Raw genomic sequence first — 21941 nt, 5'->3', positions numbered from 1 at the left:
CTGGAAGCGCTGGACATAAACAACATATGAGAATGACACAGAAGAGAAGAGGTTGTTGAATGAAGTGGTTTTTTTGTTTTTTTTGTTTTTGCACAAAAAAGTATTCTCGTCTCTTCATAACATTAAGATTGAACCACTGCAGTGACATGACTTTTAACGATGTCTTTAGTACCTTTCTTCATGACTGTTTTAATGATGTCTTTAGTACCTTTCTGGATCTTGAAAGTGGTGATTTCGTTGCTTTCATTGGACGAGTCATATAGCCTACTTCTCGGATTTCATCAAAAAGATCTTAATTTGTGTTCAGAAGATGAACGAAGGTCTTATGGGTGTGGAACGACATAAGGGTGAGTAATAAATTACATTATTTTTATTTTGGGGTGAACTAACCTTTTAAAAGGTTTTTACGCAGATGTTTGAAACAAAACAAAACAAAAACAACTGATACTGAGGCAACTATATCCCTATTTGATAAATATAAGACTCATTTATGTTATTTGTAATATTTTATCTGTACAAAATAAATGGACCATATTCCTTCTTTTATGTGCAGTGCGGATGTGTAAACGAGCAGCGCCATCTAGCGGCCAGACGCCGCATGCGCAGAAACAGACTGAGGGATCGAGGAATGAGACCACACACCTGCGCTACCACACACACACACACACACACACACACACACACCTGGATAATCTAATAACCATTTAGAGAATTAGCTAGAAAATTATTCATGCAATTTAATTATTTATTTATTTATTTTTACACCTGAACTGAAGGCAGTTATTTATCACAGATAACTCAACTGAATTAGAAACATTATTGTGAATGACCTTTGAAATATGACTTTGGCGACACCAAGTGGTGAAAGCAAGCGCTGCACATCCAAAAGTATATTAAATTAATAACATTTTTTAATTATTTATTTTCCATTCAAATGTATAGGACGTGTGTCAGGGAAAATGGAAAATATTAATTAATTTTCTGGATGGAATTAGATTTAAAAAGGATTTTACAGCCAAAGATAACGATAATCTTGTCTTCAGTTCTTCAGAAAATCATGTCCTTCTGCTTTTAAGTCTTAGAAATCAATGTGTTGATTTTTTTAATCTCCAAAGATCAATATAGATGTTAAAATAATCTGCTTTTTATTTTTCATTTTTTTCCGTAAAAGTTTGTATTTGTTACTTGAATTTTGCTTCAGTATGCCAGTATTCTTTGCATAGAACAGTCTGTCACATGATGGCTTGAATGAAACACAATCAAACAGAATTTATAAAACATTCTTTTATAACAAAACACATCCGTGAGGAACAGATTTACACAACCGGTCTTTTATAAAGCATCTCACATTGTCAAAACACAGGAAAAGACCTGAGGACATTTGACACAAAATTGTGCAAAGTGTTTCGATTTCAGCAAAACAGATGCAATACAAAATAGTGTTTCATCATTTCATAATAAAATCTGTTTTTGATATAACACATCATCACAAACAGGCACAAATGCATATTCTCTTAAATATGTAGAACTTTGTTATTAATTAATAATATCAATTCAATGCAAACAAAAATTCTGCTTAATTCAATCATTGTACAGCAAAGCAGGAAAAATGCATATTTTCTCTCATGGATGCTCAGAGATTGGCAATATTTAATTTGTGCATAATATCCTGATATTCAAATGCAGCATAAGAAAATCCAGGAAGGTGTTAAAGAAGAAACAAACACCTGCTGTTCTTCAGCATCATGTAAACAGGCACAGAGAAACGCTCACTGACGATATATGGATATTAAACACTAGATTGATCTATTCCTCATTTAATATTCCTCATTTAAATCATTAATGCGCAGAATAAAGGGGCGGGGCCTGGTTGAGTTAGTCAGTAGTGTGTTGAAACTGGCGGTTATGGTAAGGGGCGGGACATTTCCCAAACACCAATCACAACACACTGCTCCAGCCGACCAATCAGAGCACATTGTGCTTTTCAGAAGGAGGGGCTTCATAGAGACAGGAAGTAAACAGAGCGTTACTGACAGACTGGGAAGAGAGGAGCTGCAACAATGGAGAATATGAGGAGAATAATCAACATTCAAGCAGGAAAACCTGTTCTTGTACTTTGAAAAAGAGCATAATATGACAAACTACTTTCGGACACAGACTGTGTCTTTAATGGGTCTTTGTACAACATCATGGATATATGAAAAAAATAAATCAAGCTCCAGTACAGTTCGTTTTTCAGACACAATCTTTGAAAGTTCACCGTGCTCTTCAGCACCATCTGGTGGTCTTTCTGCCCACTTCAGTACGGTGAAGATCTTGGCTCTGTTTTCTCTGTGTTCTAGTTGAACCCGCAGCAGCCTGTCGTCTCTCTCTCCGGCTCCATCACGTCATGAAGGTGAAATCTGGGCTCGACGGGCAGCTGGACCGAGTGTCTCACCAGCTCCCTGTAGAGGACGGATGAAGAATTACACACATCCTGCAGCGTTTCATATTTGTTTAACTTTAATGAATGTAATACATTTTCTTTCAGTATTCAGATTCTGCAAGAATGCCGGAATAAACTCACTTTGCCACAGTCATAAAGGCCTCGTCGACGTTGAGTCCGGTCTTGGCGCTGGTCTCCAGGAAAATGACTCCATACTCCTGCCAAAACCATGTTTAAAGGGTTTAAATGTGAATGAAGCGCTAAAATTTGTAAATATATATTGAATATTTACCAGTAGAGCATAATTACGAAAGAAAAAAACGTAATAAATAAACATTTTTTTCTCCATGTTTTCCATGACCGTGTGAGCATGATCAGAGATGAAACACTGGAACAGATGGAGCAGGATGAATGATTCGACTCACTCTGGCGAGCTTCTCTCCGTCCTCACGTCGGATCACTCTGGAGCTGGACATGTCCGACTGAGGAGACACACGTACAGTTACAGTTATGATTTATACAATGTGTGCTCCAATCTCAAAGTCCTCTTACCTTGTTTCCAAGCAACATGATGACCACATCGTCCTGAGCATATTCATGAATCTCAGTAAGCCACGCCTACAACAAAATATCCAACCAATCAGAAGAAGTATTTCTCTGTTAGATTTTATTTCAACAAAAATGTGCTTAACATTCAGCTGACTGTAAACCTCAATATTATTATAATTTATTTGTGCATAGAATATGTACAAATCATGCTTGAAATGAAGTGTGTTGCCTGCTGAAGAGTTCGTACCCTTGTGTTGTCAAAGGATGATTTGCTGGTGATGTCATAGAGCAGGAGAAGCGCTGAGAGATCAATAATACAATGATCATTGAATACAGTATGAATACAGTATCCTACAATACATGAGAGAGTCGTGATTTCTCACCCTGAGCGTCTCTGTAATATGCATGTGTGACGCTGCGAAATCTCTCCTGTCCTGCCGTGTCCCAGATCTGAGACAGAAACACCAACTGCTATAACGATCAGTTTGCTTTATGATTCTCATGAAGGTGTGTCAGCGTCACTCACCTGTAATTTCACCTTCAGCTCGTCCACTGTAAGAACTTTGTTCTGACCAGAGAAAAGCAGTGATTGTGGATCATAACATCTACAATCCTGTTTAAAGTTCATTATTGATATGATACGATTGATTAATGTGGTCAATTACCGTAAATCCGATTCCCACTGTGGCAGAAAAAGATCCAGGGATGAATTTCCCTTGATCAAACTGAACCAGTAGAGAAGTCTTTCCCACTCCACTGTCTCCCACCAGGATGGTCTACGAGAGGAGAAGAGAGTGCGATTTTACATGCGTGTTGTTTTTCAAAATCATAAAAGTTTATTTCTATATTTAAATGGAAAAAATCCCAACTTTTCAATGCTGTCTCAAACTTTTAGACCCACAGAAGGTGAAAAGAAATATATAGAAATCATGCACAAAACCTAACCCACCTACCATAAAACACTGAAATCATCATATATCATAACATTGTAATCACCATCATCACAAATCATAAAACACAAAAATCATCATATATCATAACATTATAATTACCATAATCACATATCATAAAACACTGAAATCATCATATATCATAACATTATAATCACCATCATCACAAATCATAAAACACAAAAATCATCATATATCATAACATTATAATTACCATAATCACATATCATAAAACACTGAAATCATCATATATCATAACATTATAATCACCATCATCACGTCATAAAACACTGAAATCATCATATATCATAACATTATAATCACCATAATCACATCTCATAAAACACTGAAATCATCATATATCATAACATTATAATCACCATCATCACGTCATAAAACACTGAAATCATCATATATCATAACATTATAATCACCATAATCACAAACATTTCATAAAACACAGAAATCATCATATATCATAACATCATAATCACCATCGTCACATATCATAAAACACTGAAATCATCATATATCATAACATTATAATCACCATAATCACAAACATTTCATAAAACACAGAAATCATCATATATCATAACATCATAATCACCATAATCACATCTCATAAAACACTGAAATCATCATATATCATAACATTATAATCACCATAATCACAAACATTTCATAAAACACAGAAATCATCATATATCATAACATCATAATCACCATCGTCACATATCATAAAACACTGAAATCATCATATATCATAACATTATAATCACCATAATCACAAACATTTCATAAAACACAGAAATCATCATATATCATAACATCATAATCACCATAATCACATCTCATAAAACACTGAAATCATCATATATCATAACATTATAATCACCATAATCACAAACATTTCATAAAACACAGAAATCATCATATATCATAACATCATAATCACCATCGTCACATATCATAAAACACTGAAATCATCATATATCATAACATTATAATCACCATCATCACATCTCATAAAACACTGAAATCATCATATATCATAACATTATAATCACCATCATCACGTCATAAAACACTGAAATCATCATATATCATAACATTATAATCACCATAATCACAAACATTTCATAAAACACAGAAATCATCATATATCATAACATCATAATCACCATCGTCACATATCATAAAACACTGAAATCATCATATATCATAACATTATAATCACCATAATCACATCTCATAAAACACTGAAATCATCATATATCATAACATTATAATCACCATAATCACAAACATTTCATAAAACACAGAAATCATCATATATCATAACATCATAATCACCATCATCACGTCATAAAACACTGAAATCATCATATATTATAACATTATAATCACCATAATCACAAACATTTCATAAAACACAGAAATCATCATATATCATAACATCATAATCACCATCATCACAAATCATAAAACACAAAAATCATCATATATCATAACATTATAATCACCATAATCACATTTCATAAAACACAGAAATCATCATATATCATAACATTATAATCACCATCATCACAAACATTTCATAAAATACAGAAATCATCATATATCATAACATCATAATCACCATCATCACATATCATAAAACACTGAAATCATCATATATCATAACATTGTAATCACCATCATCACAAATCATAAAACACAAAAATCATCATATATCATAACATTATAATCACCATAATCACATTTCATAAAACACAGAAATCATCATATATCATAACATTATAATCACCATCATCACGTCATAAAACACTAAAATCATATATCATAACATTATAATCACCATCATCACGTCATAAAACACTAAAATCATATATCATAACATTATAATCACCATCATCACAAATCATAAAACACTGAAATCATCATATATCATCACACTATAATCACCATCATAATCACAAATCATAAAACACTGAAATCATCATATATCATAACATCATAATCACCATCATCACATTTCATTAAACACTGAAATCATCATATATCATCACACTATAATCACCATCATAATCACAAATCATAAAACACTGAAATCATCATATATCATAACATTATAATCACCATCATCACATTTCATTAAACACTGAAATCATCATATATCATCACACTATAATCACCATCATAATCACATCTCATAAAACACTGAAATCATCATATATCATAACATTATAATCACCATAATCACAAACATTTCATAAAACACAGAAATCATCATATATCATAACATCATAATCACCATCATCACAAATCATAAAACACAAAAATCATCATATATCATAACATTATAATCACCATAATCACATTTCATAAAACACAGAAATCATCATATATCATAACATTATAATCACCATCATCACAAACATTTCATAAAACACAGAAATCATCATATATCATAACATCATAATCACCATCATCACATATCATAAAACACTGAAATCATCATATATCATAACATTGTAATCACCATCATCACAAATCATAAAACACAAAAATCATCATATATCATAACATTATAATTACCATAATCACATATCATAAAACACTGAAATCATCATATATCATAACATTATAATCACCATCATCACGTCATAAAACACTAAAGTCATATATCATAACATTATAATCACCATCATCACAAATCATAAAACACTGAAATCATCATATATCATCACACTATAATCACCATCATAATCACAAATCATAAAACACTGAAATCATCATATATCATAACATCATAATCACCATCATCACATTTCATTAAACACTGAAATCATCATATATCATAACATTATAATCACCATAATCACATCTCATAAAACACTGAAATCATCATGTATCATCACATCATAATCACCATCATCACATTTCATAAAACACTGAAATCATCATATATCATAACATTATAATTACCATCATCACAAATCATAAAACACTGAAATCATCATATATCATAACATTATAATCACCATCATCACGTCATAAAACACTGAAATCATCATATATCATAACATTATAATCACCATCATCACATATCATAAAACACTGAAATCATCATATATCATAACATTATAATCACCATCATCACATATCATAAAACACTGAAATCATCATATATCATAACATTATAATCACCATCATCACGTATCATAAAACAGTATAATTACCATCATCATATAACACAATAATCATCATAATCACTGACAGATGAACAAAACATTATTGAACAGTGTAGTTTCATGATATTGCAGATTTAAATGAAAACACACAGAAATCATACAATCATCACTGTCTCAGATGAAGAGACACTCAGAATACGACATTACTAGAACATTTAGAATGTTTTTAAAGAACTGTCTTGACTGTTTTATGAATCAGTCTGCTGCCCCCGTTGAAACGTCCATCGCTATGTGAAGTCACAGATAAGTGCTGGTGCTGATGGAGGTGTGCTGTTGCCATAACAACAGAGTCTGACATAATGCTCAACCCCAACAGGAAGTAATCAGGCAGAAGAAACACAGATGCTTTGGAACTCATCAGGAACACGGCTGAATTAAATTTTATTCACATATTTTAAGATATGTTTTACTGCGAGTGTCGGATCAAAACCTTCTCTTGTGGAAGACTGATTGTTGGGATTCAAAAGGAAGGATGAACAAAACATGTGAGTCCACGGTGACTGTGTGTCTTCATTTAGTGAGAAGACTTGTGTCAGTTTTATTCTGTTATGTAACAGTCACTGAAGAATAACAGAGAATAAAAAACCCATCCAGAGACCCAAGGCTAAAACACACACAGCCTCTGTGTGTGTGTGTGTGTGTGTGTGTGTGTTCTACATAAACTACTGTAGCACTAAATACACTAAATATTATACACTTCAATCACCATCATCACATATCATAAAACTCTATAATCACCATTATCATATAAACTATAATCACCATCATTACATAACACAATAATCATCATAATCACATATCAAAACACTGAAATCATCATATACCATAATCACCATCATCACATTTCAAAATACAGTATAATTACCATCATAACATAACACTATAATCACATCATCATTCATCACATACCATAATATACTGCAATAATAATTATCTTCATATATCATAACACTATAATCACCATAATCACATACCATAAAACACCTAAATCATAATACATCATAACACAATAATCACTATCATCACATATCATAAAACATTGAAATATCATCACATACATAACACACTATAAATTACCACAATCACAAATCATAACAAACTATATTCAGATCATCATGTACAATGAAATAGGCTTCTGCAATCATCATAACCATCATCACATAACACACTGTAATGATCAACACATAACACACTATAATAACACTGTAATCACCACCATTAGATATATAATAACACACTATAATCACATGATCACCACAGAGAAGACACTATTATTACAGTTATTATCAAATGAGATCTGACTCTTTCAAGATTGTAAGAATCTCTGTGCGACTGACAGTGGAAAATAATTTATCCACAGTGTGTTGCATTATACCTGAAATTATTAATAAATGAACAAACATCTAGACAAATCTCAGCATCACATACAGTACGTGAAATGAATATCACAAACAGAATGCGCATGAATGAACACCACATCAACACATACTCTCATTTTGTCAAACATCTGTCAGAAATGTCAATATCAAGAACCAAACATTCAGCGGTTTGTCGGTTTATTGATTGATGAATAATTATTACCTTGTGCGTTAAATCCTGATTATAAGCGACGCCCGCTGCGCTGATCTGATCCATCACTGAGCGCTCGCTCTCACGGGGCGCGCTGCGCGTCTCCGCCGATGACGCAACAACAGAAAATCCACGTCATTTCCACACCAATAAACTCATTATAACAAGCTAACGAACAAACACTGAAAAACTATTCAATAATAATAATAATTCTACCATATGTTAAACATTGTTCTTGTGGCGTTCAATAATAATAGAAAAAAACATATAAAAGAAAACACAAAGATTATTATTATTATTATTATTATTATTAACAATAACTGTGACACTGACTGGCTACACTACATGTTAACAAATTAAAATATATATAGTATATATGATTAAAAACACAAATGCACAGATGAGTTTTAATGGTGACCACTAGATGACAGTACAGATTAAAAATAATATCCACCGTGTTACTGAACAGCTAATTTTCAAAAGGACTGTAAAAGTTCACTCAAAATGTAACATTTACTCAATCAATCCCTCCAAACCCATGACGAAATAAGAAATGATGAAGAAAGGTTTCAGTTTGTGTAACATTTTTAAATGTTACAACTTGTTCCAGAACGTTCAGAGAACATTGTAACATTGTTTGAAGAATGCTACAATGGAATGTTTCCTTAACATCCGCATAAAGTTTTTAAAATGTATCATTGTAAATGTTGAGAGTAGATTCAGAAATAACGTTTTTATAACTCAATGGGAACGTTAACAAAACGTTCTTAGAACATGTTTATTGTTAGCAGGTGAAAACCTTGTAAATATCAGAGAATAATCATGTTTTTATTCACTTTTATGCATTTGACAGACACTTTTGGCAGTGTGTTCATATTTGATCATGACATGTTCTAGGACAGATGCTGCTGAGTGAGTGTTCTTCCAGAGGCCAGTGGGACACAATGTTCCACATCAGATAGACGAGTGACAGTTTTCCTCTGATGGGTTTCTTTAAAGGTCAGCAATGTTGGAAAACTCAAAGAAAGTCACTTACCTTAATTAACCTGATTAAACCTGTACAGATGGAGGTTCATCATCATCATGATCATCATCTCCCCAGACTGGGCCTCAAGCACTCAAGAATAAAAACAGAATCTTTTTCTACCATCTGACATTGTTCTCATTGTTTCCCAAGCAGAGCTGCAGTTCACTACATAGACATCTGTGGTCAAATCTGGAGGCAATTCTGAGCAAAACTTCAGTGCAATCAGCTGAAACCTGATGTAGACGGAATGTGAAGAAGGCAGACGTGGTCTACAGTGCAGTTTCACAGATGTTAGACTTGCATTGCTGTTTAAATGGCAAGACAAATTAATTCACGTTAATATTTCATGCACTGTAAAAAAAAAAAAAATGTTGGTTTAACTTAAAAAAGTAAGTTACCTGGTTGCCTTCAAATTTAGAGTTCATTGAAATTAATGAAGGAGACTGGTTTAATCAACAGAAACTCAAAATATTATGTTATCTGTTCTGAGCTACATTAATTATTTGAGTTGATTTGACAGAAGAAAAAATGTGATAAATCATGAAAATAATTTTTTAACATTTCTTAAATGCAAATCAAGGTGAGTCTAACAAATCTGCTACTACAAATACTAACAAAACTTAAGTTTTTTAAAGACTGTTGGAGTACACTTTACAAGAAAGGAAAGAAAAATGTGCTCATTGAGCCTTTTCACATTTAAAACTGGGTCACATTCAGATGCCTTTGGATGCATGAGGATTTTTTTTGTTTTTATTTTTTTCAAAAATTCCCCTTGGACTAACACTCGACTTACCAAGAAACACATAAACAAGCATCAAAGACAACATACAACAATGTCATATATGTGACCCTGGACTACAAAACCAGTCATAAGTCATGGGTATATTTGTAGCAATAACCAACAATACATTGCATGGGTCAAAATTATCAATTTTTCTTTTATGCCAAAAATCAATAGGATATTAATTAAATATCAAGTGGCATTAATACCCTAAATATATCAAAAATGTATTTTTGTGAGTAGAAATGCATTGCTAAGGACTTCGTTTGGACAACTTTAAAGGCGATTTTCTCAATATTTAAATTTTTTTTTGCACCCTCAGATTCCAGATTTTCCAAACAAACCATACATCAATTTATTCATTATTTCAGATGATGTATAAATCTCATACCCTTATGACTGGTGTTTTTGTGGTCCAGGGTCTCATATGTATCCATATATACCTCTATTCCCAATGCACACACATATCTGATGTCCGTTGGAACTGTGGGAGACTAATTGTGGTGGGAACAACAATGAACAATAGCTCTGGTTGCCCACGTCAGGGCATTCCTGAGCATTCCATTGTCTGATCTCTCAGTCTGTCGACCCGCACTGTTTACCAACCACAGGACTGAAACTCAAGACAGAGCTGAACTTGTGTACAGCAGAATTAGAGCCTTTCAGGTCATCAGCTCTCGAACATGCTGATGCACAGGGGAAAAGCAGATGGTTTGTAAATGTGCAAGACCTTCCTGGCCCAGTTTCTCACAGAGGTCTGCTCCAAGAACCAGAAAACCCTGGCATGCGTGATGGAGGCTTATAGAAGACCAGGCATGCCTGGAATCTCCTGCTCATCAGATTCTCATCAAGTTCCTGTTAGACCAGTTTTTTGAGTGTCTGAAACGCTCAGGTCATAAATATCCCAGACACTCATTTCCTGTGATAGATCAGATGTAAGAGACGTTCATGTAGGGTTGAATGATGTACTTTTCTCATTGCTTTTTATACACTCTAAAAAGGCTGGGTTAAAAACAACCCAAGATGGGTTGAGTATGCAGTGATTGGGTTAAATGATTTTATTTAACTCAACTAGTGTTTAAAAAATACTGTATTTCTTGCTTAAAATGAACCCAAAAATGTTGGAAATGAACATTTATTAATATGTTTAATGAATAATAATTAAACAATAGACATTTATTAAATAGCTTATTAATAAATGTTCACCTTTTGATTATTATTGTTGCCTCTAGTAGTTATGTGTCTGATTTTTAATTTACAACCTATTTTGGGTTCATTTTAATCCAGACATATAGTCATTTTTAAACAATAGTTGAGTTCAATAAAACTACCCAGCAAGTTGGGCAAACATTTAACCCAACCAGTGGGTCAAAACAAGCCAGTCACTGGGTTTGTCCATTTTCAACCCAACTTGGGTTGTTTTTAACCCAGCATTTTTAGATTGTATGATTCAACAGCAATTATCAATGGAAGAAAGCAAAACTTTCTGTACGTCCCTCTTGATCAGAGCGCCTGCTAAATGGCTTAAATGTAAATCTTTTCCCAGGTTTTCTATGACCGTGGGAAACCTTGAAAAAAGATTTACATTCAAGGGAAAAGGCCTGGGAAAATCTTGAAATTCTGAATCCTCATTCCAACTATTAAAATCCTTAAAAAAGCAACAAACAAATAAATAAATAAAATGTAGCAAGTGGTGCAGGCTTTATTTTGTTTTAGGTATTAACAATGTAATATATATGCACATGATATTAGCATTATATATTGATATTGTATACACTCATAGCATTTTACAGGAACATGAATAGAAATATCAGGAACTTGGTTGCAAACTTGCGTGTGTAAATGACAAAAAAAGAGTAAATTCCTCTTTGCACACACTACTATAGCGAAGAAACAGCTTATGAATATTAATTAGTTCGCGCTGACGTTTTGATAAACGTCATGGAACGTCCAGTCATTAATATTCATTGTGCCAAACCCCCTTCTACAGAGATTCCTTATTCGCGATCTGAGTAGCGCCCGCCCACCAGCGTCAGGTTTTTAGCCAATCAGTGAAGCCGCGCGGCACACTGTGTAATTAATATTAAACACTTCGTCATAGTATTACTGTAACGCTCGGACAGTAGAGAGTTAGTGAATGATGGGGGAGGGGCGTGATGAGGACGCGCTCGGGGACGCGCATCGGGAACTTCAGCCCCAGCTGAACAAGCGCAGAAAGTGAAGGATATTAAACCTGGACAGTAACAAACCCTGTGTGCGCTACAGTATGGTGAGTACAGCGATTCTAGATACAGAACGATATATTTAATTATCATGTTTTATACAGATGAGATAAGTTATGAACTGTGACAGCGTCTCTTGTTGACATTGAAGCAGGTTTTTCCTCCTCAGGTTGTTTTGAAAGCGTGAATGTTTGACTTTAGGCTTCTTTGGTTTATGATGCAGAGAGGATATTTGGCGAGGAAATAACTTTAAATGTTATCATTTGTTTCATTGTTTATCAGTTCAGTCATTATCAAGAGAGGTTTAAAGGTCTTTTCATGTCATTTCTGTGACTGTTTACAATAAACAGCACAAACTTCCTTCTTCATTAGTTTAGCATTTAACTAGTCACTGATGACATCAGCTGTAAGATGAAGGGTTTCGTTTAACCCCTGATGTTCTTTTGGTCAATCGATCAAATCGATAGATCAGGGGATTTTAAACCTTGACACACCAATTGATTGGATGGTTGTGGTTTGCTATTGGTGGATCTCATGTGAGTGACAGGTTGCCCCGCCCTCGCGCCAGTAAATGCGTCACCAGAGAAGAGATGTCGCTGCAAGAGGGAGGGTAAGTTATTTTAAGATTATGAGGAACATGAATTTAAAACAATGTGCACTGATAAATCAATACTGTAGTATTTAATAAAAAGCAAGAGCCAATGAGGTTCATTCTCGTGATACGCAGCACATTTGAGCTTCAGCAAGAACCAATGAGGTTCATTCTCGTGATACGCAGCACGTTTGAGCTTCAGCAAGAACCAATGAAGTTCATTCTCGTGATACGCAGCACGTTTGAGTTTCTTGAAGAACCAATGAGGTTCATTCTGGTGTTACGCAGCACGTTTGAGCTTCAGCAAGAACCAATGAGTTTCGTTCTCGTGTTACGCAGCACGTTTGAGTTTCTGCAAGAACCAATGAGGTTCGTTCTCGTGTTACGCAGCACGTTTGAGTTTCTGCAAGAACCAATGAGGTTCGTTCTCGTGTTACGCAGCACGTTTGAGTTTCTGCAAGAACCAATGAGGTTCATTCTGGTGTTACGCAGCACGTTTGAGCTTCAGCAAGAACCAATGAGGTTCGTTCTCGTGTTACGCAGCACGTTTGAGTTTCTGCAAGAACCAATGAGGTTCGTTCTCGTGTTACGCAGCACGTTTGAGTTTCTTCAAGAACCAATGAGGTTCGTTCTCGTGATACGCAGCACGTTTGAGCTTCAGCAAGAACCAATGAAGTTCATTCTCGTGATACGCAGCACGTTTGAGTTTCTTCAAGAACCAATGAGGTTCATTCTGGTGTTACGCAGCACGTTTGAGCTTCAGCAAGAACCAATGAGTTTCGTTCTCGTGTTACGCAGCACGTTTGAGTTTCTGCAAGAACCAATGAGGTTCGTTCTCGTGTTACGCAGCACGTTTGAGCTTCTGCAAGAACCAATAAGGTTCATTCTCGTGTTACGCAGCACGTTTGAGTTTCTGCAAGAACCAATGAGGTTCGTTCTCGTGTTACGCAGCACGTTTGAGTTTCTGCAAGAACCAATGAGGTTCATTCTCGTGTTACGCAGCACGTTTGAGTTTCTGCAAGAACCAATGAGGTTCGTTCTCGTGTTACGCAGCACGTTTGAGCTTCAGCAAGAACCAATGAAGTTCGTTCTCGTGTTACGCAGCACGTTTGAGTTTCTGCAAGAACCAATGAGGTTCATTCTGGTGTTACGCAGCACGTTTGAGCTTCAGCAAGAACCAATGAGTTTCGTTCTCGTGTTACGCAGCACGTTTGAGTTTCTGCAAGAACCAATGAGGTTCGTTCTCGTGTTACGCAGCACGTTTGAGCTTCAGCAAGAACCAATGAGTTTCGTTCTCGTGTTACGCAGCACGTTTGAGTTTCTGCAAGAACCAATGAGGTTCGTTCTCGTGTTACGCAGCACGTTTGAGTTTCTGCAAGAACCAATGAGGTTCGTTCTCGTGTTACGCAGCACGTTTGAGCTTCTGCAAGAACCAATGAGGTTCGTTCTCGTGTTACGCAGCACGTTTGAGTTTCTGCAAGAACCAATGAGGTTCGTTCTCGTGATACGCAGCACGTTTGAGTTTCTGCAAGAACCAATGAGGTTCATTCTCGTGTTACGCAGCACGTTTGAGTTTCTGCAAGAACCAATGAGGTTCGTTCTCGTGTTACGCAGCACGTTTGAGCTTCTGCAAGAACCAATGAGGTTCGTTCTCGTGTTACGCAGCACGTTTGAGTTTCTGCAAGAACCAATGAGGTTCGTTCTCGTGTTACGCAGCACGTTTGAGCTTCTGCAAGAACCAATGAGGTTCGTTCTCGTGTTACGCAGCACGTTTGAGTTTCTGCAAGAACCAATGAGGTTCGTTCTCGTGATACGCAGCACGTTTGAGTTTCTGCAAGAACCAATGAGGTTCGTTCTCGTGTTACGCAGCACGTTTGAGTTTCTTCAAGAACCAATGAGGTTCGTTCTCGTGATACGCAGCACGTTTGAGTTTCTTCAAGAACCAATGAGGTTCATTCTGGTGTTACGCAGCACGTTTGAGCTTCAGCAAGAACCAATGAGTTTCGTTCTCGTGTTACGCAGCACGTTTGAGTTTCTGCAAGAACCAATGAGGTTCGTTCTCGTGTTACGCAGCACGTTTGAGTTTCTGCAAGAACCAATGAGGTTCGTTCTCGTGTTACGCAGCACGTTTGAGTTTCTGCAAGAACCAATGAGGTTCGTTCTCGTGTTACGCAGCACGTTTGAGTTTCTGCAAGAACCAATGAGGTTCGTTCTCGTGTTACGCAGCACGTTTGAGTTTCTGCAAGAACCAATGAGGTTCGTTCTCGTGTTACGCAGCACGTTTGAGCTTCAGCAAGAGGTTTGTTCTCACACGTCAAGCAGGTTTGGTTGAGCTTTTGTTTATGTTCGCTGATCAATGTTTATATGTAAATAAAAGCCTAAATTCAATCTGTTCATCATTTAAAGCAATCGAGTCTCTTCAGAAAATTTGGACTTAACCGCTCAATCCATATGGATTAGTTTTACGATCTCTTTATGAACTTTTTGAAGTGTCAAAGTGGTAGTTGTGTAGCTGTCAATGGAGGAAGGGAAATCTCTCTGATTTCATTAAAAATACCTTCAATTGTGTTCTGAAGATGATTGAAAGTCTTACAGGTGTGGAACAACATGAGGGTGAGTAATAAATGACAGAATTTTTTGGGTGAACTAACCCTTTAATGATGCATTTTAAATCTTGTAAAGACTGAACTACTGTGTTAATGTGCTTTAGTTCAAGCCATTATCCTGCATTAAAAACAATTGTGTAACAGTAGAATTCTGAATGAAAACCTACATTACACATGAATGAATATTGTGCTGCCTACTATATATAAATAAAAATAGTAGATGAACCAGCGGGAATTATTCTTTTGACCAAACATCAGCGATATTGCACAAATACATCTGCACATACACGCGAGTTTAAAAGGTCGACGTGCCAAAATATGGTTCAGTCAAACATTTACTGCATGTATCTGGATCCCTCTAGTGACCCAGTGACCTCAAATCAGCTGCGTTTCACTGGGGCGAATCATTCTTTAATGAAGTCTGTTTGATTAGACAAAGTCCTTTGATTGCAGACGTTTCATATTCATTGATACATTCAATTTGCATCGGCGGCTTCATTCGTGAGCAACAGATGTCTGATAGTGGCATTGCTGGATAAAGGTCTCTGTGTTAATTACTGGTTGTTTATTGTAGCGCTTCTGTATTTATCCGATTGCCGGGTGAGGAGTTGAATACGGAAAACCGCTCTGCCATAATCGCTCTCTCTCCTAATCCGAGCGATCTGGGTGTGACCTTCTGTCTCATTTAAGACCCTTAAACGAAGAGTGTTTGGACCGTAGGCCACATTCGCACAACGGTTCTTACGTTCTGCATTTTATAACTGAACTGTGTTTTTTGCATGCTGTTTGAATGGAACTAGTCCGGTGACTATAAAGATCTGACTAATGAATTTGCACCTCAGTTGGATTCGTTTAGGGAAGGGTTACAGGGCGATACTCATGGCTGTCACGGAAATAGAAAAGATACTTGACTTTATTTGGTCTGCTGCTGTGAGGTTTTGTATGAACAGAACAGTTTGAGAGTCAGTAAATCCTGTTATCATTTCCAAACACTGAGCCATCAGTAATACAAACATTTATATGTGAACATGTTCAATTATTTATTTAAATTTGGCCGTGTGAGGGGAATTCAGGCTCTAAACGGTGTTTGTAAGAGTCTTTGTGATGTGAAATCTCTGCGCTGACGCACCTGAGGAATTCTGGCTTTACCTGTCGCTCTTGTGTTTGTGTGTAAGCGCTTAAAGTCCTGACTTAACAGATCAACATCCCTGAGCAAATTTGAGACCATTTCCTTATTGCTCAGGAAATTCTAGCACACTTACTCATGAGTCGTTAAGTGCGATGCTTGTTTAGGCTTAGAGATTTTAGTTAAAGTGCCCCTATTATGCTATTTTAAAGTCTCCTACAATTGATTTACATTCATCCAAGGTCAAAAACAGTTTAATTCTCTCATAATATCCACTGCAGAATCAGCTCTTTTCTCGCAGTGTCTGAAAAGCTTAATTCAAAGATTCTGCCTCTCTAAACCCCGCCTCTCTGAGAGCTGCTCTGCTCTGATTGGTTTCAGCCTATTGTGATTGGTTGGAAACCAAATGCTCATTATCATATCTGAATCTCAGCACTTGTGATACAAACAGGCATCAGTTTTACCGTATAAATCTCAGCAGAAAACAGCGTCTTCTCGAACCACGAACCAAACTCTTCCAGTCTCGAATACAACTGCAGTGTTTGAGGGCGGGGCAAAGCAGATGCGGTTCAGCCAATGAACACCATAGGCTTTATTTTCATCACTGAACTCAGCCGCAGTGTTTGAGCTCTTGTTTACAGTGAAGCTCATGATGGTCAAACCCACATCCGCTGTTCCTCCAGTCTGTAAACAAACTCTCTCTCACACACACACATGCTCAAAGTGAAGTTTGATGACCTCATTTCCTGTGCAGCCACTTGTTGATGTTTTTGTCATCAGCCCTCTGGGAGGGTCTCAAGGTTTCTCAGGGAAGAATGCGAGCGCGTGTGTTTGAGACAAAAAGCATAATAAAAATATTTTGTGTGAGAAAATTTGGGGTCCAGTGGCATTTTCATTTTACCACCAAATCTAAAAAACATCAGATAAATAAATAAATAAAGATCTTAATGGTCCTAAAATAGGCTTCATTTTCAGTCATGTTCGTGAAAGGTTGCTGCGAGACTCTTTCATCGAGTTTGTTCTGTAATCTATTAATATAAATGGATTATATCTGAACTGCACACAAATCAGGTGTGGCTTCCCATAACCCATAGTTCTCTGTAAACGCTATTAATACTCTCTCTATTTATAGAGCCGTCATTAGAGCTTCTGTGTGAGTTAAAGGTCTCTGTTATGATTGAGATTGTTGGAGATTGAGTTTTAAAAACAAAAGTCCTGGCTGTGACTGATGTGCTTTCTACAGTCATCCTTTACATCGAATTAGAGATGAACATGATGTTTCTGTGATTATTTACTTGTTTCTTTTTAAATCTGTTTGCCGTTATTTTATCAGTCGTACACTTAAGGAGAGGTTCAGCAAATATATGATCTTTTCAGGATTCTCTTCTGCTGCTTTCGTGGGTTAAATGTCAGTGATTTCTGTTTTTTTTGGTCATCTAAAGTAGGTCTGTTGTTGCCGATGTTCCCAGTGAAAAGCTTGGCACAGCCGGGCACCGGGAGCGACCCGCAGCTGTCCGGATCTCTGTGTCCCGGCACAGAAACACATCCACACAAACTGGGCCGTGAATCATGATCGCAGGTTGAAGATTCAGAGCAGGGCTGCAGATATCAATTCGGATTCACCTGTTCTGGATTTAAAACAGAAAATGTAATTAAAATTTTTCTTTTTCCCATTTTGCAAATGCTTTTATCCAAATCAACTTGCATTGCATTCAATTATACATTGTTTTTAGTTCATGCAATTTTTCCCTTCATGCAATTAAACCCATGCATTCTTTCATTAGTGGTGTACCAAAATTTGCGGTTTCGATTTCGGCCGTAACAGTTTTGGAGGACTGAACTGATCATCTCTTCCTCTTTACTACTACTTACAGCACCAAATAAACATGCATGAACATCAGAAGGAATTCAACATTCAGAACAAATCACGTCTCCTGTAATCTGTGATTCAAACGTGGAAAGACAGCTTGAGAATGTAACTTCACATTTACCTCAGAAAAGCCATTCAATGACCATAAACTTGATTATCATTTTATTTTTTATTGTTGTCTTCATCAATAAAAACAATTGCATTTAAATGTTTCGATTTCAGCAATGAATTGGAGTAGAAACATAATTATTTACCACACCAAACTCAATCCGTCTAGCGCCACCAGCTGCACTCACATTTATGCTAATAACTTTTGAACTGTAAGAGCTTTTTTTTCCCTCTAAATTTCTTGGCTCAAGACAATTCGATTGCACCCTATGACGTCAATTTCCATTATGAAAATTTTTCTGCCATTTTGAATTTTCCGGAAAAAAAAACAACAAAAAAAACATTTTCTAATTCCTCCTAGGCCGTTACTCCGATTTTCATGAAAATTTAACCAGATCATCTTCAGACCATGTCGACAAAAAGTAATGGAATTTAAGTTGATTTGTCAAGCAGTTTTTGGAAAACGCACAAGCGAATTTTACGTAGCACTTGCGAAAATAGATGTACGGCTGTATCTTCTCAACGCTTTATCGTATTCAGACCAGACCTGGTCTATGTCATCACAAGAATGACCTGAGGTTACATGCTGCGCTTCGGCAGCGCCACCTACTGGTCCGGAGAAACGAAAAATGGCTATTTTTGCATATAACTTCTAAACGGTTCATCCAAAAATCATAAAAGTGGCCTCATCAGATTTTGAATTTTGTAGTAAAATGCTGTCTTTTTAAAAATGAAAATAGGCCCGTTCAGACCAAGAAAGATAACGATTTTAGCGTCCACACCAGCGCATGATAACATTTCATTTATCATAAGTGCGTGCTACAGTTTTGTCATCTGTTGCTTTAAATGCTCGAGCTTTAAAGTCAGAATCTGCTCGACCTTTATCGCTCTGAAAGTGATCCCAGTGATATCATTCCTCCGTGTCATTATCAGTGCAGTTGTTGTATGGATTTACTATTCTCATAGAATTAGAACGATTATTAAAACTCTTGAGTTTGAGCCATTATGGTGTCTTTTTCTTGAGCATCACATGAATGATGAAAAAACAGACGGAGATGTGTGTGGATGAACGTTGACTAAAGGTGTGTGTGTTTTGGCGCTGATCCTGAATATATTTTCTTGTCTCGTTCTGTTCTGGTCGCTTCGCTCTGCCTGTAGAACCAGTTTAACTCTGTCCAGCGTGACCCATTTACAGGACCTGAGAGAGACACACACGGCACGCTGTAGCCTACTTACACTAGCCTATATATACACCAGCACAGCACACTCATTCAAAACTTTCCTCTGGAAGTGTAATAATGTATTTAATGTGTGTTTGCATTTACGGCTTCATTTGTCACTGTCGCTCTCTGTGTGTTTACAGTTAGCATCGCTCATACTGATCTGAACGCAAAATCAACTAATTGGTCGTGATTAGCTGGTTTTGGGTTCGCCTGATGTGTTTCAAAATACGATGCATTCACGTCTAGACTGTGATGAACTCAAATGATCTGTGTGTGAATCAGAGTATAAAGATTTTCCACGCTGAGATCTATTTGTGATGCGCCTGAGGTTTAATCGCACAGATCTGTGGATCGGGGCCGGCCCAGAATACTTTACAAGGATGCAAAATTAGCTCTTCTAAAAACTGAATCAGGCAACTTCCAGTTTACGCCTGCTATTAACATCCGTCTCAGCATTAAATACGGGTGCAGACGAGGCCCAAAACATTGTGATCCGATCCACATCTGGAGGTGTTTGTAGTTTTAATGCTAATGCAACCTTCATTTCACTTTTGCATAATGATAACATTATAATTGCATGTTTGGGACATGTTTTTGTAATCAGGCTCTCAAAAATGATATTAAAATTTGTGTTTAGGTTAATCAGCCAATATATCGGTTATCAGCTTTCAAATATAAACAATTATCGGTTATCGGCCAAAATTTTCATATCGGTGCATCCCTAATTTAGTCACATCATTTTACTTTATTTTACAGACTGTTTCAAATCAGCTTCACAGTAATAAAACAGGAAAATAACAGTGTCAATGTTGCAAAATGAATCTGTAAAGAAGCTCTACAGAAGACAATAGTTCGTTATTCAGATAAATTCAGTTCAGTGTTGATTCGGTTCAGTTCAATAACTGTTGGATAGTGTCATTTTTCAGCTCAATTCAGTTTATTTTGTGTCAGTGCAATCAAATCAATAATATTACTGATTGTTAAGTTTCTTTTTAAACAGGATAGTGAACATTTTCACACTTAAACCTCTTTTAAAATATATTTTTACTACCCCATAAAATATTTTAGATCTTGGCATACATAGAAAAATATATATTCATTATAAAAATACCAATGGTGTTTTAGGATTTGATTAATTTCCCTGACATTCCAGGTCTTAAAATAAGAAACACCTTAATTTCTTTTTTTTTTTTTGCAAGCTTATTTTCTTTGTTTTATGTCATAGGTGAGAACCATTGAAACTTTGTAGTGTGTATGTGGCCTAAAAGAGATGAAACTATGAGCGTGAGTCACGTTGTTGTGTTTAATCGCTCTGTAGCGTTGTCAGTATTGCTTAATCGTGGAATATTCCCATAACCCACCATGAGTACTGATGTAACGAAGACAAGAACTAAGAAACTGAAGGACGGAGAGGGAGGGAGAGACAGAGAGAAAGAGCGTGAGCGCTTGAAGGGGTTTGAGAACATTTCACACGTGCAGCGGAGAAATGAGTTTCCCTCAGGGACACACACACACACAGAGAGACAGAGGGAGACTGAAGTACTTCAGCTAGAGAAAGTGAAGCGGACTGACGGACACACGGCTTCATCAGTATCAGTGTCACAGAATTGGACGACATGCAGGATTTAACATCAGG

General features: G+C 36.2%; 3 protein-coding genes across 8 annotated transcripts in view; 1 reads left to right on the top strand and 2 right to left on the bottom strand.

Moving 5' to 3' along the window:
* Positions 1-1307: 1307 nt before the first annotated feature.
* Positions 1308-8908, bottom strand: LOC137007635 (ras-related protein Rab-37). Its single transcript, XM_067369222.1, has 9 exons — positions 8763-8908; positions 3640-3750; positions 3501-3542; positions 3358-3424; positions 3222-3274; positions 2978-3043; positions 2851-2907; positions 2567-2643; positions 1308-2444 (listed from the first exon to the last, which is right to left on the bottom strand). Exons 1-9 carry the CDS (start codon positions 8814-8816, stop codon positions 2339-2341), a joined length of 633 nt encoding a protein of 210 aa, XP_067225323.1. The 5' UTR covers positions 8817-8908; the 3' UTR covers positions 1308-2338.
* A 3492-nt stretch (positions 8909-12400) lies between these two features.
* The window catches only part of lzts2b (leucine zipper, putative tumor suppressor 2b), a 37806-nt gene continuing 28265 nt past the window's right edge, over positions 12401-21941 (top strand). For 2 of the 5 annotated variants that reach the window (XM_067370310.1, XM_067370312.1), the window contains exon 1: positions 12401-12827. The gene's annotated coding sequence lies outside the window, so the exon portion shown is untranslated. Of the gene's footprint in view, positions 12828-18622; positions 18753-18888; position 21941 lie in introns of those variants that run through there. The other 3 variants (XM_067370309.1, XM_067370308.1, XM_067370313.1) reach the window with 3 other exon arrangements.
* The window catches only part of pdzd7b (PDZ domain containing 7b), a 30156-nt gene continuing 26816 nt past the window's right edge, over positions 18602-21941 (bottom strand). For both annotated transcript variants that reach the window (XM_067370306.1, XM_067370307.1), the window contains exon 17: positions 18602-18732. The gene's annotated coding sequence lies outside the window, so the exon portion shown is untranslated. The remainder of the gene's footprint in view (positions 18733-21941) is intronic.

Source organism: Chanodichthys erythropterus, chromosome 19 (assembly GCF_024489055.1).
Source record: "Chanodichthys erythropterus isolate Z2021 chromosome 19, ASM2448905v1, whole genome shotgun sequence".
NCBI classification, from domain to species: domain Eukaryota; kingdom Metazoa; phylum Chordata; class Actinopteri; order Cypriniformes; family Xenocyprididae; genus Chanodichthys; species Chanodichthys erythropterus.
The sequence above is the reverse complement of the archived record's forward strand: the minus strand, read 5'-3'. Positions and strand labels throughout refer to the sequence as shown.

Coding starts and splice junctions, on each gene's coding strand:
- LOC137007635 (XM_067369222.1), bottom strand. CDS start 8,816: ATGGATCAGATCAGCGCAGCGGGCGTCGCTTATAATCAGGATTTAACG. Junction 3,425..3,500: donor AGCTGAAGGTGAAATTACAG/GTGAGTGACGCT, acceptor TTTCTGTCTCAG/ATCTGGGACACGGCAGGACA. Junction 2,644..2,850: donor ACGGAGAGAAGCTCGCCAGA/GTGAGTCGAATC, acceptor TGGTTTTGGCAG/GAGTATGGAGTCATTTTCCT.